Source organism: Pyxicephalus adspersus, chromosome 4 (assembly GCF_032062135.1).
Source record: "Pyxicephalus adspersus chromosome 4, UCB_Pads_2.0, whole genome shotgun sequence".
Lineage (NCBI taxonomy): Eukaryota > Metazoa > Chordata > Amphibia > Anura > Pyxicephalidae > Pyxicephalus > Pyxicephalus adspersus.
Window position 1 is genome coordinate 102,341,842 of NC_092861.1, and position 14,531 is coordinate 102,356,372.

The 14,531-nt window shown below is 38.7% G+C and overlaps 1 protein-coding gene across 4 annotated transcripts in view; it reads left to right on the forward strand.

Moving 5' to 3' along the window:
- The window catches only part of MTR (5-methyltetrahydrofolate-homocysteine methyltransferase), a 316,459-nt gene that overhangs the window by 87,080 nt on the left and 214,848 nt on the right, over positions 1-14,531 (forward strand). For 3 of the 4 annotated variants that reach the window (XR_011920422.1, XM_072409188.1, XM_072409187.1), the window contains exon 9: positions 12,487-12,587. The exons of the other annotated variant lie outside the window; for it this stretch is intronic. Coding sequence is in view for 2 of the 3 variants with exons in the window: in XM_072409188.1 (XP_072265289.1) it covers positions 12,487-12,587 (101 nt within the window). In the remaining variant the exon portion in view is untranslated. The remainder of the gene's footprint in view (positions 1-12,486; positions 12,588-14,531) is intronic. 4 annotated transcript variants of the gene reach the window in all.

Consider the following 14,531-nt stretch of genomic DNA (forward strand, 5'->3'; position numbering starts at 1 on the left):
ACATGATTGTGTGTTTCAAATTTTTTTTATATTCATGATATCTACTAAACCCTTGTTCGAACATATTTCTGTAAGTTACAGGTCTACAATTTAAAAAAAAAATGTCATGAGAAACAGTGTACCGCTTTTGGAACATAAATCTATACATCAGTGTAACGCCCAGGTGGTTAATTAACCCCAGACTTATTTCACCCTAATATATGATAATCCTTATGGTTTTCTTATTTTTCCCACAAACAGCTATGCTACTGGATGATTTGTTTCAATAAATATATGGCCAAATATAATTTTGTTTCATTTTTTTAACTAAGATTTCTCCATCTACTTTTATAACTTTGTAAATCAGATGTTTTAGGTCACCTTCATAAAGAAATGTAGAACATTTTTAAAGGCTGCTTGTTTAGATTGCCTGAGCAATGTCACTGAATTTTTTTTTTTTTTTTTTTTGTTTTTTTTTACTTCTTAATGTTCATGTTCTTTGAACTCTATTTTTGTTTGTTTAAAATGCAGTGCTTTGTGGAAATATTCATCCAACTCAGGATTTATATATATATATATATATATATAAACTATATAAAACTTTATAAAAAGTGTAAACCGAGAAGATGTAATTTGTACTAAAAATTGAAAAATACATTGTAAAGTGTGTGTGTATATATTTTTATATATATTAAAAACTGAAAATCCCTAATGAGATCAGGTCCAACCAACTATTTTTAGTTGTCACATCATTTGTAAAGTTGGATAGGGTTTACCTGTGTGGTATTGGGGCACAAAATTTGTCACATGTTGCATTTTAAAAAGGTCAGAGGCAAAGCTATGGAGGAGTATAGGTCAAAGTTGGGTTGTAAAAAAAAAATAAAATAAATTTGAATATCCAGTAGAACTTTTTTAAAAATGTTATTAACTTTGCAAGAGAAGGCTGCTAAACAAAATTTACACCTGAGCTTCGATGGCGATAGGAACACAACAAAGACACCAAGGATAACATTGGCTTCAATCATCCACAGCTGATATGAGGGTACTTATCCACAGGACCACTTCAAGCCATAAATTTGAAAGAGCAGGGCTTTGAGGAGTGACAAGAAAGAAGACATTGCCTAAAGAAAATATATTTGGTATATGCCCAACAGCATGTGGCATACTTACCAAACATATGGAAATGGATTGGATGAGATTGACATTGAACCTTTTGGCCAACTCATGGGAAGCTCCATATGTGGTGGAAACCCAGATTTTTTTATTACTCTGAAAAAACTTTTCTGACAGTGAAGCATTGTGGTGGTAGCATCATTGAGAAAACCCTATTCCAGTCTACCTAAATTATGAGTCTGAAAAGAACTTTCCAGAAGTATACTGACTTTATGCACATTGCTAAAGCTGCGCAGGAGTGGTTTAAATGTCTTGGAATTGAATAGTCCCACTTCAGACCTCAGATCAATTGAGAATCTTTCATGGCTGGAAAATTGCTGTACATCAATGCAGCCCATCTAACTTGAAAGAGTTAAAGCAGTTTGTGGATGTGATGAATGAAGAAATATGTCATTAGTGACTTAAAGCTATAATTACAGCTAAACATGACTGAAAAAAGTATTGATGCTTGGGTGTTGAATACAGGTTGACATTCAAGAAATCCAGCCTGAGGAGTGCTGGATTTTCAAAAATTCCAGATTGTTTATGGTTATATATGCTGTATAAATTTAACAGAAAATTACTAGCTGTACAGTCCTTTAAATGGATGCTGAATCCATAATGAGGCTATACAGCAGCAAATAAATGAGAAGGATTGAGCAGGAAAGCACGTGCAAGCAAGACCCAACAGCTGATTCTGAAGTACAGCACCATCAAAACATGAACGGTGCCTCCAGAAAATAGTGTAAGTTTGAAAATGCACTCCGAAATCCAAGCCGGAAATCTGAAGGAACTGGATTACACTGGTGAACGCATTTTTTGTTAGGTTAAATCTTACACTTGTGTATTTTTTTTTACTATTTTTTGGGTGGTGAATCTAGAAATGTTTTTTTGCTATCACCTCCAGTTTTTACGATATACCCTGGTGATATACGATATACCCTAATGAAGGTACCCTTCATTTTTGGCAAAAAACATACACATTTTACATACAGTGGAAAAAATAATGAAATACTAACTTGAATGTATTGTTTACTTAAATTTATTTTGTTCATGCAAAGGATTTATTGTTACTCTAACTTTTTTTTTTTACAATAAAACATTTGAAAATTAATTAGGTAAACGCTTAAGGTAAAAATGTACGCTTATAGCGTTTCCTGGAGTATTTAGTGTTAGAACAATCCCACCGAATGCTCCAACAGCAGTCAGCCGTCATATGTTCATTCCATCTACCCTGATACTGTCCTTCTATGACCTTCAAATCTTGATGGAATCCTTCACCTCGCTCATCACTGACTGCACCAAGGTTTTCTGGGAAGTTAGAAAGATGGCTATGCAGAAAATGCACCTTGATGCTCATATTGCAACCAAGCATTTTGTAGCTCTCGAAGAGTTTCTAGACAATTTCTATGTAATTATTTGCTTGTGTGTTTCCAAAAAAGTCCTTGACAATGCCTTTTAATGGTAACATTCAATGGTAGCATTCTTTTCAACTTCTGACATTGTCCTGATGAAATGTTCATCTTTGATGAGCTGCCAAATCTGAGGACCATCAAACACACTGGCCTTTATTTTTTCAAATGACAGGCTAGGAAATGCCAAAATGAAGTACTTGAAAAAGTCACCACCAGTTGCCAAAGCTTTAACGAACTGCTTCATCAGACCCAGTTTCATGTGCAGAGGCTGGAATATATTATTCTTTCCATCAACATGTGGCTCATGTAGGAGGGAGAGTGGTCAAGGCTTCACACGTAAATTACGTTCCTGGCAGACTCACTGCTCACTGCTCACTGCGTGGCATGGTGAAAAGGGTGGCTTTTTAATAAAGTGAAGTTGGAAAAAACAGGAGTTTCAAAGCAAAAGAAGTTAAATCCTTAAAGTAAGTACCACAAACTGTAAGTAAACTTTTATAATGCCTTTAAAACAAACATTGTAACTGGGAAGATGAGTGGTAGCAGCAAGGTGGAAGGTTTGGTTCCGTACACAGTCTGCCATATGTAAGCACAAATGGAGCAACAGCTCCTAGGTGAATACCACTGTGACGGATGTGAGCATGTCGCCTTTCTGGTATCTCGCGTTGAAGAGCTGGCGAAGCACATTGCAACACTGAAAACACTGGATCACCTTGAGAGGGGTATCCTGCTCACTGAAAGGCAGTTTATGGCTTAGATGTGGAGGGTGAAGAGGTTAATCAGGATGTAACATGTAGGGAGTTGGGTTAATGTAACTAGAGGGAGTTGTAGGGGCTCCCAGAAAAGGAAGGCCAGCCCTGTGTTTAAGCACCCCAACATGATTGCAAAGTTATGTGAAGATGTGCAGGTGGCACAACCAAGGGGTTGCAAATGTTACTGCTACCCCTAACAGCCGGGACAGCAGCCCATAGAGCACTTGGCTGACTATTCATTGGGGGACAACTTGTATGCCAGAGATGGTTTGCACCTAAATGATATAAAAGATATAGGGTAATAGTAGAGAGATTTTTAAACTAGGACAGAGGAAGGTGGGACAGGTAAATAAGGTGGCAGAAAGGTTAGTCACTGGTCAGACATTAGTGGAGGGTGGATTGGGGATAGTTTGAAGGAGGGTTATAGATAATTGTAAAGAGCTTCCCATGTTACAAACAAACATTGGATTGTTCAGTACTAGTTGTACTGAAAAACAAAAGGATTTAGAAAACAATGCTTGTAAATGCAGCAATGGTTTAAAGAGCCTTCTCACCAATGCTAGAAGTGTAGCAAACAAGATGGGGGAGTTGGAAGCCTTAATGAGTGGGGAGGATTATGACTTAGTTGGCATTGCTGAATCCTGGCTTTGTTCTTCGCATGACTAGGCTGTCAAACGAAAGGGTGGTGGTGTCTGTCTGTATGTGAAAAGTAATCTAAAAGTGAATGTGAAAGAAGAAATTGCTGATGGAACAAGCGATGAGGTTGAGGCATTATGGGTTGAGTTGAAAGTGGGGTTGAATAACACACATTTAATTATTGGAGTCTGCTTTCGGCCCCCCAGTGCTAAGGAAGAAATAGAAAATCAACTACTAACACTTGACTGGAGTAATGGCACTACAGGAACAGCACAAGGGAGGAAATTTGTGAATTTTATACAAAATAATTTTATGGTACAGTTTATAGAAGCCCCAACTAGAAATTATACTCTGCTGGACCTAGCTCTTTCTAACAATGCAGAGCTTATAACAAATGTGCATATAAAAGAGAATCTGGGTAGCAGTGACCATAATTTTGATTTCATTTATTGTAAGCAAAAATAGGAAAGATAAAAACATTTAGTTTTAAGAGAGCAAATTTTCCATTATTAAGGGCAGCTCTCTGTGACTTGGACTGGGAGACAATATTTTCCCTAAAGAACACAGAACAGAAATGGGAATGTTTCAAGTCAGTTCTACAAAAGCACACTAAAAAAAGAGGCTAAAATTAAAACCTATGTGGCTCGCAGCTGATAGGAAGCATAAGGAACAAGAACAGGGCATTCCAAAACTATAAAAATGAAGGATCACCTACATCATTTGAAAACTATAAAGAATATAACAAAAGATGTAAAAAGGAGATAAAATGTGCAAAACTTCAAAATGAAAGACAGATTGCAAAGAAAAGTAAGGCAAACCCCCAAATTTTTAAAAATATATTATTTAAAGAGACTCTTTAGTCATTGGCGGGGTACCGATGGATTGTCATAAGGCCAATGTGAGTCCTATTTTCAAAAAGGGAGCAAAGTCATCTCCATGTAACTACAGACTGGTTAGTTTAACGTCCATAGTTGGAAAGGTCCTAGAGAGTTTGATAAAGAACCACACAGAGGAGTTCCTGCTAGAAAATAATATTATAAGTGATAGTCAGCATGGCTTCAAGAAAGACAGAAGATGTCAAACAAATTTACTCTTATTGTTTTAATAACAGCATGCAATGCCAAGCTGCAATATCTAAAGCTAGCAAAGTACTTTCTTGTATTAAAAGAGGAATAGACTGCAGAGATGGAGACATAATCCTGCCCCTGTACAAAGCAATGGTCGGACCACACCTGGAATATGTAGTCCAGTTTTGGGCACCAGTTCACAAAAAAGGACATTGTGGAATTGTAGGGAATGCAGAGAAGGGTAACTAAGAAAAGGAATGGAGGAGCTCAGCTATGAGGTGATATTAGCTGAACTGAATCTATTCTCCCTGGAAAAGGGACGTTTAAGGGGGGGAAGTGATCACCCTGTATAAATATATAAACAGTCCATATAGAGAACTGTCTTCCCCATTATACATTGTAAGATCATTACAAAGAGCAAGAGGGCACTCTGCGTCTGGAGGAAAAGTTTAAGCTCCGGATAAGGAAGAGATTCGTCACTGTAAGGTCTGTGAAAATGTGAAATCGGCTCCCTCAGGAAGTAGTTTCAGAAACTAATATAGATTGCTTTAAGAAAAAGCTGTATGTTTTTCTAGAAGCACAGAATATAACTGGGTATTAAGGCTTTAAAGTACAAATAACAGTGACTGTTGATCCAGGGAACATCTGATTGCCTCATGGAATCGGGAAGGAATTTTTTCCCCCTGTTGAAGCAATTTGTACTAGGGTTTTTTTTGCCTTTCTCTGGACCAACTATGTCTGTCTTATAGGGTTTTATATCTGGGATATGATTATTTCTCTAGTGGTTGAACTTGATGGATTTGGTTTGGATCACTTGGTTTTAGGGCAGATCTTGGAAGCCAATTCCTTTCCATCCATTTTCTCCCACGCGCTCTGCTGTCCCACATGCACAGATAACTTGAATACTTGTGTCCGCGTTGCTGACAAAGAAGGAAGCATACCATTTTAAGGTCAACACAGATGACCCAATTGTGTTGGTGATATTGCATCAACTCAATGACTCTTTGTCTGCATATTCTTCACAAAGAGAAACTGAAGGGCCAATTGGGACTGATCCAAATATATTGCAATTGCGAAGGTTGGCACACTTTAAGCTCTGCTTTGAGCTATCGATGAATAGTTGCCATTCAGTTGAGTTATAGATTAGAATTTCCAATTCCTCCGGTAAACCAGGTATGTTATGGCAACACACAAAGCCACTGTCAGTTCTAAATTACTGCAGAAATGCAATTGGTTCAAAAGTATGATACCTTTGTTCCTTTTTCAAGTAAGTTTTTCTCACGCCGTTTTGATGCTAGGAGTTCTAAAGCCTTCATCAATAATGCCAAATCACTCAACTCATACTGATCAAATCCCTTATGAAACGGAGTCCTCTTCAATTTTCAAACCCTTCATTATTGTCACCTAGTTCATCACCATAATCATGTTCTTCAAGAGAGGGTAGTTGTCACGGTGTAAGGGGGGGAGGAGAGGAACACCAGAATGTAAACAAGAAGATAATGACAAGGGACTAGACCTCCAAGCTACGGAGAGGGAAATGGTCACCATCTACAGAAACCCTAAATCTAGCCCTGGCTCCTGTCCGTATGAATAGACCCTGAAGGCGGGAGGGCTCATACACTGGAACCTAGACCCTAGGAGCCCTGAAATGCCCTAGGAGTAGTGACACGGTATGAGACTACAGGGTATGAGACTACTGGTTCCTTCCCAGATGAACGAACCAGCGTCTCCCTGAGGCCTAGTAACAACGAGCAAGGGGTAACAACAAAATACAAAGAGAAGTAAACTTCTCCAATAAAAAATAGATGAGCAGGAACTCGGGAGAGGACCACACACCAGCTCTTCCACCTCCAAGCGGAGAATATCAACCGCATGACCTGAAGTGTAAGGCAAGGCTAAACAGAGGAATAGTAATAATAACAAGCTGCAGCTGAGACCAGAGGTGTGGTCATTACCAACAACAACACTGAAACAAGTGAAAGCAAAGAGATTGTCAGATAATGTCACATGCAGCCAGTCTCTGAGATCTTCTACCCTCAGTCACGGGAGGAAGCGTGACAGTAGTGTAACGAAAATCGGCACTGAGATTTCATCTGAATGAGCCACTGGGCGTATAGCCGATGGTAGACTAGGATACTCTGTTACATTCATTTTTCTTATTTCCTGAAGTTATCGCTATACAGAAGTAACAGTCAGTGAAATGATCCCGTCTTTCACCAAACCAAATAGCATCTTATCACGTGTTCCCTTTGTCCACGTCCGTAAACCCTGGACTCACTGTTTGCACATCTTATGAGGGGCCCAAGACTTACCTTGATCACCAAATATAACTTTGACATATGCCAAATGTGCTTGATCTACAAATGTGCTGATGGTTGCCCTTTGACTGGGAATTGTGAAACTGCCACAGATATAACAAAATGAATCAGGGTTGTTTAGGCATATACAACAAGAAAGAGCAGAGCCAGACATGATCTGAAAGGCAATACGTGTGTAGGTAGAAAAATACCTATTTGTTTATTCACTCTGTAGAGCAGCGCACAACCTCTGACCACACTGTCTTGCGTGTAAATGAATAGCCTATACAATTCTACGCTACAGTAATCGCAATAATATAAGTGGTAGAGAAAAAAACTTGAGTTATAGAACAAAACTAACTGAACTTTCAGAATCAGCATACTTATTTTAGTGTTAATAAGCTTAAAAATTGAAGTCAACAAAAAATGTATTCAAAATTGTTTCCCAGTGTTATCGATGGCCGGGTTTTTGAATGTCAACTTGTACATATTTTGGCTTATTTCAGTCCTAATTGCAAAATATTTTTAGCACAAACTGGTAAACCTGTTGTGTAAATGAAATAGTGCAAATCTCTCAATAATCCATTTTAGTTTAAGGTTGTAATTTGACAAAATAGGACCAACCCCTTTAGTGGTTGAATACTTTTGCAAGGCACTGTAGCCCATTTTCTCCCCAGACCCTTTCTGGTGAGCAGAGCATCAGGCTGCTGTGCCTCCCTCTGTCCGCCTCTTTTTAGCAGCAGTAATCCTCTGAACAAATCACAGTGGGGCTGGTCTGTGCTCAGCTGTGATCCATTTAGAGGATTACAGCTGCCGATGACAGGTGGGCAGGAGAGAGCAGCACAGCTATGATGAAATCAGGACACAGGCACTCCTGCCCTATCTTCTAGTTCGTGCTGTGGCTTCTATGAAAAAGAAAGAGCTGCCTGTAAGTGTACTTGGCCGAGTAGGAGTGTAAAAGTGGGTGTCTTTTCTTAAATGGGTGTCATCTCTTAAATCGTATGTTGTAACAACTTGAAGTTTTCAGGATGCACATGGGACCCCCATAGCTAATACTAAGCACAATTTCAGCCCTCCCAGGATTTGGAGATCAAAGTTTAAACTTGTTAAAACATAACATTAAGGTTGCTATTTCAAAAGCAAGTGCACTTCGGAGCCCTTAACTAAAATTGCAAAATGAGGACCCCCAGGGCCACATACATGGCAGGAAGCATTGGGATGGGGCCCCTAAATTAATACCTACCCGTCAGAAATCTATAACTGTCATACCTTTCTGTAGACAGATTAAGTGATTTTCTTTCCACAGAAGTTTTCTGTTACATAGAAAGGAGGCCCCATCTGAAGTTAGGCTGAATTCACACTAGCAGTAAGGTTGCATTTGCCCCTCCCTTTCGCCAGGAACTACTGCTGCTTGAAAAACTGCTTGGCCTGAAAAAGTCTAGCACTTGTTACCAATCCCAGTGAATTGTGATGGAGTTTTTGCAAAGTCCTGATGATGACATAGTAATGAAATTTTAATGTAAGGTGAGGGGTGTTGGCTAACTGTACCTATATTTTAGTTTAGTACACCCCACTCTTTTAGGAAAATTGGGGTTCAATGAAAAGCAGAGAGGGTAACCTAGTATGACAGTTATAGATTGACTGGTAGGTATCAATTTAGGGGCCCCACCAGAATTGCCTTGATACGTTTGTTGCCACGGAAGTCCCCAATTTGCATTTTGAATTTTCAACGGTTAGAGGAAATGAAGATTTCTACACAGTGAGTTGTAAGGCTGCCAAATATGACATGCAGTATTTACACACACAGCTATCGTACTGTGCTACCGATAGCCTCATTACACATGCCCACATTTTATATGCCAACACGTATAGCATGAGCTAGAGAATGGAGGAGAGACAGTCCGTGTCCCGAACTCATTCTAGCTATGCTGTTCTTTCCCTCCCACCTCTTGGCAGCAGCTGGATTAGAGCAGGTCAGGGAGGCACAGCAGCTGGGCACTCCACCTACTAAAAGAGGCTGGGGAGAACTGTGCTTCACTGGAGTAGTGGCACTACAGGAACGGCAAAAGGGAGAACATTTGTGAATTTAATACAAGATAATTTATTTTCTTCAGTTTATAGAAACCCCAACTAGAAATAATAATCTGCTGGGCCTAGCTCTTTCTAACAATGCAGAGGCTAAAATTAAAACCTATGTGGCTTACAGCTGATGTTAAAATAGCCATAAGGAACAAGTAAGGGCATTCCAAAAATATAAAAATGAAGGATCACCCACATCATTTGAAACATATAAAGAACATAACAAAAGATGTAAAAAGGAGATAATATGTGCACAACTTCTAAATGAAAGACCGATTGCAAAGGAAAAAAGGGCAAACCCCCAAATATTTTCAAATATATTAATAGCAAAAAGATCAGATCTGAGCATGTAGGCCCCTTAAAGGATGTCACTGGGTTGGTAACTGGGGTTAAAGATGAGGCAGATTTATTAAAAACCTTTTTTTTTTAGCTCTGTGTACACAAAGGAAAATGGCAGAGCTCAAGTCCAAATTCATAATAGCAATGTCACTGCCTTAAATGAGTCACAATGGCTCAGAATTAATATGATTGAGAAACAGCTTGGAAAAATTAAGGTTGACAAAGCACCAGGACCTGATGGATTACATCCACGTTTCCTCAAAGAGCTGAGCTCAGTTATTTCAAAGCCATTATTTCTAATTTTTAGAGACTCTTTTTAGTCACTGGCAAGGTACCGATTGATTGGCATAGCCAATGTGGTTCCTATCTTCAAAAAGGGAGCAAACACATTACCAGGTAACTACAGACCGTTAGTTTAACATCCATAGTTGGAAAGGTCTTGGAGATTTTGATAAAGAGCCACATAGAGGAGTTTCTGCTAGAAAATATTGTTGTAAGTGATAGTCAGCATGGCTTCAAGAAAGACAGAAGTTGTCAAACAATTTTACTGTCTTTTTATGAGGAAGTAAGTAAACAAGTAGACAGTGGAATAGCAGTTGATATAGTGTACTTGGACTTTGCTAAAGCATTTCACATTGTACCCCACAGACGGTTAATATGCAAGTTAGGGTCGATAGGTTTAGAAAAGTCAATCTGTAAATGGATAGAGAACTGTCTTAAAGATCACATCCAGAGAGTTGTAATTAATGATTCATACTCTGAATGGTCTAAGGTTATTAGTGGTGTATCCCAGGGTTCAGTGTTGGGACCTTTACTGTTTAACATCTTCATACATGATATAGTTTGGGATTAAAAGTACCATTTCTGTGTTTGCAGATGACACCAAACTATGTAATGGAATTAAGTCCATACAGGATGTCTATACTCTACAAGCAGACCTAGATGTACTGTTTGATTGGGGAGCCAAGTGGCAAATGACATTTATTATAGATAAATGTAAAGTTATGCACTTGGGAGCTAACAACATGTATGCTTCATACTGTCTAGGGGGAATACATTTGGGTAGGTCAGAAATGGAAAAGGATCTGGGGGTTCTGGTAGATCATAGACTTCATTACAGCATGCAATGCCAAGCTACAATATCTAAAGCTAGTAAAGTACTTTTTTGTATTAAAAGAGGAATAGACTGCAGAGATGGAGACATTTTATCTGCCCCTGTACAAAACATTGCTCAGACCACATCTGGAATATGCAGTCCAGTTTTGGGCACCAGTTCACATAAAGGACATTGTCGAATTGGAGAGAGTGCAAAGAAGGGCAACTAATTTATTAAAAGGAATAGAGGAGCTCAGCTATGAGGAAAGATTAGCTGAACTGAATCTATTCTCCCTTGAGAAGAGACGTTTGAGGGGGGATATGATCACCCTGTATAAATATATAAACGGTACATATAGAGAATTCTCTTACCCGTTATTCACTTTGAGATCATTACAAAGAAGAGGGCACTCGTTGCGTCTGGAGGAAATGAAGTTTAAGCTCCAGATAAGGAAGGGATTCTTTACTGTAAGCAAAAGTTGGATGTTTTTCTAGAAGCACAGAATATACTGGTTATTAAGGGTTTAAAGTAAAAAAAAAACAGTGACTGTTGATCCAGGGAGCATTTAATTGATTCATGAAATCAAGAAGGAAATTTTTTTTTCCCTGTTGAAGCAAATTGTACCAGGGTTTTTTTTTGTTGCCTTCCTCTGGACCAATCATGTCTTATAGGGTTTTATATCTGGGATATGTTTATTTCCCAGTGGTTTTACTTGATGGACTTATGTCTTTTTCAACCTAACCAACTATGTAATTATGTACACTACATTGATTACACTCTTAACAAAACACAGGAACACTAGGAAGTTGGATCAAAATAAACAGCATTAGACAATTGAGGCATAATACGAGAAGATGGAAAAATTGGACATACTAACAAGCCAGGCATTAAAAAGTTGGAACAAAGTATTTGTTAGTTACATGGATGCCTAGGTTTCTTGCCCCACCCACTTTATGATCACTTGACTACAGCTTCCCACCACCCAGCTGAAACAAAGTTTGTGTGGAGAACATTGTAGCTACTAATGAGTAAGGATTTTATTTCAATGGTTATTAAGCATTAAAACAGATCATGGAAAGCCTAAATTAATGACAACTGTAAGTATATATAATTTTATTTCTTAGTAAAAATGTTAAGTATTATTAAAAAAAAATGTTTGGTATACAGGTTGACATTCAAAAATCCATCATCTTCTAGACCCAAATTCCGGATTTTTTTTTATATCTACCTGCACACACAGGCAGCCTTCCTCTTGCAGCACCCGCGGACATCTGGAACAGTTCCAGAGAGCAGGCAGCAGGGATGTCTCGGCGTGTATTTAGTTTAGCAAGGATTGCCTATTTTCTGTACAGGGCCAAGACAGGATATCAAATAGTGACACAGTACAACATACACATTTTGTTAACTTGTAGAAATTATGACTAATCACAATAAATCTGTCACAGGTGGGATGGTGGACCCACTGTGTCACTAGCCCACTTGGTAGAGAGGAGTAGTGGACACAGAGTTTTGAGACATTGTTTCTTAATATAAATATAAGGATATTTGTGAAGCATATAACTTGCATTTTAAGGTAAAGGAATCTAGTTTATTCTGTAATATCAAAACCCAGGAATATTCTGTGTGTTGGTACACACTAGTTAATGATACAGTTTTTTTTGTTTTTTTTTTTTACAGTATTGGTTTAAACTGTGCTTTGGGAGCTCTTGAAATGAGGCCTTTTATTGAAACCATTGGGAAATGTACAACGTCCTACATCATTTGTTACCCAAATGCTGGTAAGAGTGTCATCTAAAACTTTCATAGTTTTAATATGTGCAGTCAGTGTAATTCTGTAATGTTAAGCAAGCATCAAATTACTTTAGTATTAGCTTTGTTCTTTGTACAAAAAGTTTGCATTTTTTTGTGTTCACAAAATTAACAATGCATCAAAAATGTAAAATTATTATAACTACACTAAAAGTTTAGTTGAGCATAATGTCTTTAGAAGGTAGGATTTCTCTCTCAAGTTGTTAATATTTTATGCCAAGTCCTGGCTTCCAGAATAGGCTTTTTATCAGCCAAAAACTACAGTGCCTTTCTAGACAGACGTAAATTTTGATTTGAGTACATTGTGACTTATGACTGCATCTGATTGCAGTGACTTTCCAGAAAGAATTGTGGCATGAAACCGTACTTTGGTGTAATACCACACCACCAAATCTGTGTAGTCCCTGCAGTTCTTACCTCTGTTTTTCCGCAGCAGATAATAGCTATGATCACATAACTTTTTGTCGTTAGTGGTAGTTTTAACTGATTCATTGTGTTTCTTTAGGATTTTCTTCCATTTTGGCAGCTACCTCTTTAGGTTTTTAAGCCCCCTATTTTCCTGTTCACTCTGGAGGTGTTTTTCTGCATTTCCCTCCACTGCATAAAGGCAAGAGGGCTTTGTATATAAAAAAAAATGTATACAATTCACAAAATAAAAAATTATACAGCCCCAAAGGGAAAGTTCTTGTAGGGGTCCTTTAAACAAAACAAATTGGGCTAATCTGACACCACATGGCATGACAGAAGGCATCTCCCTATCTATATATAAATAACAGAGTAAGGTTCCTGGAAGGGTACTCTGAAAAAAAGATTAATCAGGGTTGGCCACCTTGGCCTTGTAGTGTGGATCCAACAATTGTCGCCTTTGTGACCACCCCAGGAATTTGCTATTGCTGCTCACATTTGCAGTGAGATGTGAAGCACAAAGCAGACGTCCTGCATCTCACTGCTGATGCGAGCAGCGGCGTGATCGGGAACAGGGTGGTATTTAAAAGCAGATTACTCAGTAATCTGCTTTTAAATTTTCCGCCCGGCCACACCCCCCAACGGACCGGTGCCCCGGCATCTCAGCGGGACCACCTGATCGCCGCTGGAGCACGGGGCAAAGGTAAGGGGGCTTCTAAAGTTACCCCAAGTTTGACTGTAGGGATTCTAAAGTTACCTCAAGTGTGTAGGGATTACCTCTTTTTGCATGTAAAAGCCACCCCAAGTCACACACGGGATTACCGCTAGGGGGGTTAAATGGCATTTGCCACTTGGCTGCCGAATCACACAGTACATCCAGGTCTGCTTGTAGACTATAAACACCCTGTATGAACCTAATTCCATTACATAGTTTGGTGTCATATCATTTTTAAAGATGTTGAACGGTAAAGGGCCCAACACTGATCCCTGGGGTACACCACTAATAACCTTGGACCATTCAGAGTATGAATCATTAATTACTACTTTCTGGATGTGATCTTTAAGCCAGTTCTCTATCCATTTACAGATTGATTTTTCTAAACCTATCGACCCTAACTTGCATATTCACCGTCTGTGGGGTACAGTGTCAAATGCTTTAGCAAAGTCCAAGTACACTATGTCGACTGCTATTTCACTGTCTACCTGTTTACCTACGTCTTCATAAAAAGAGAGTAAATTTGTTTGACATCTTCTGTCTTTCTTGAAGCCATGCTGACTATCACTTATAATATTATTTTCTAGCAGGAACTCTTCTATGTGGTTCTTTATCAAACTCTCTAAGACCTTTCCAACTATGAACGTTAAACTAACCGGTCTGTAGTTACCTGGTAATGAGTTTGCTCCCTTTTTGATGATAGGAACCACATTGGCCTTATGCCAATCCATCGGTATCTTGCCAGTGACTAAAGAGTCTCTAAAAATAATGGCTTTGAAATAACTGAGCTTAG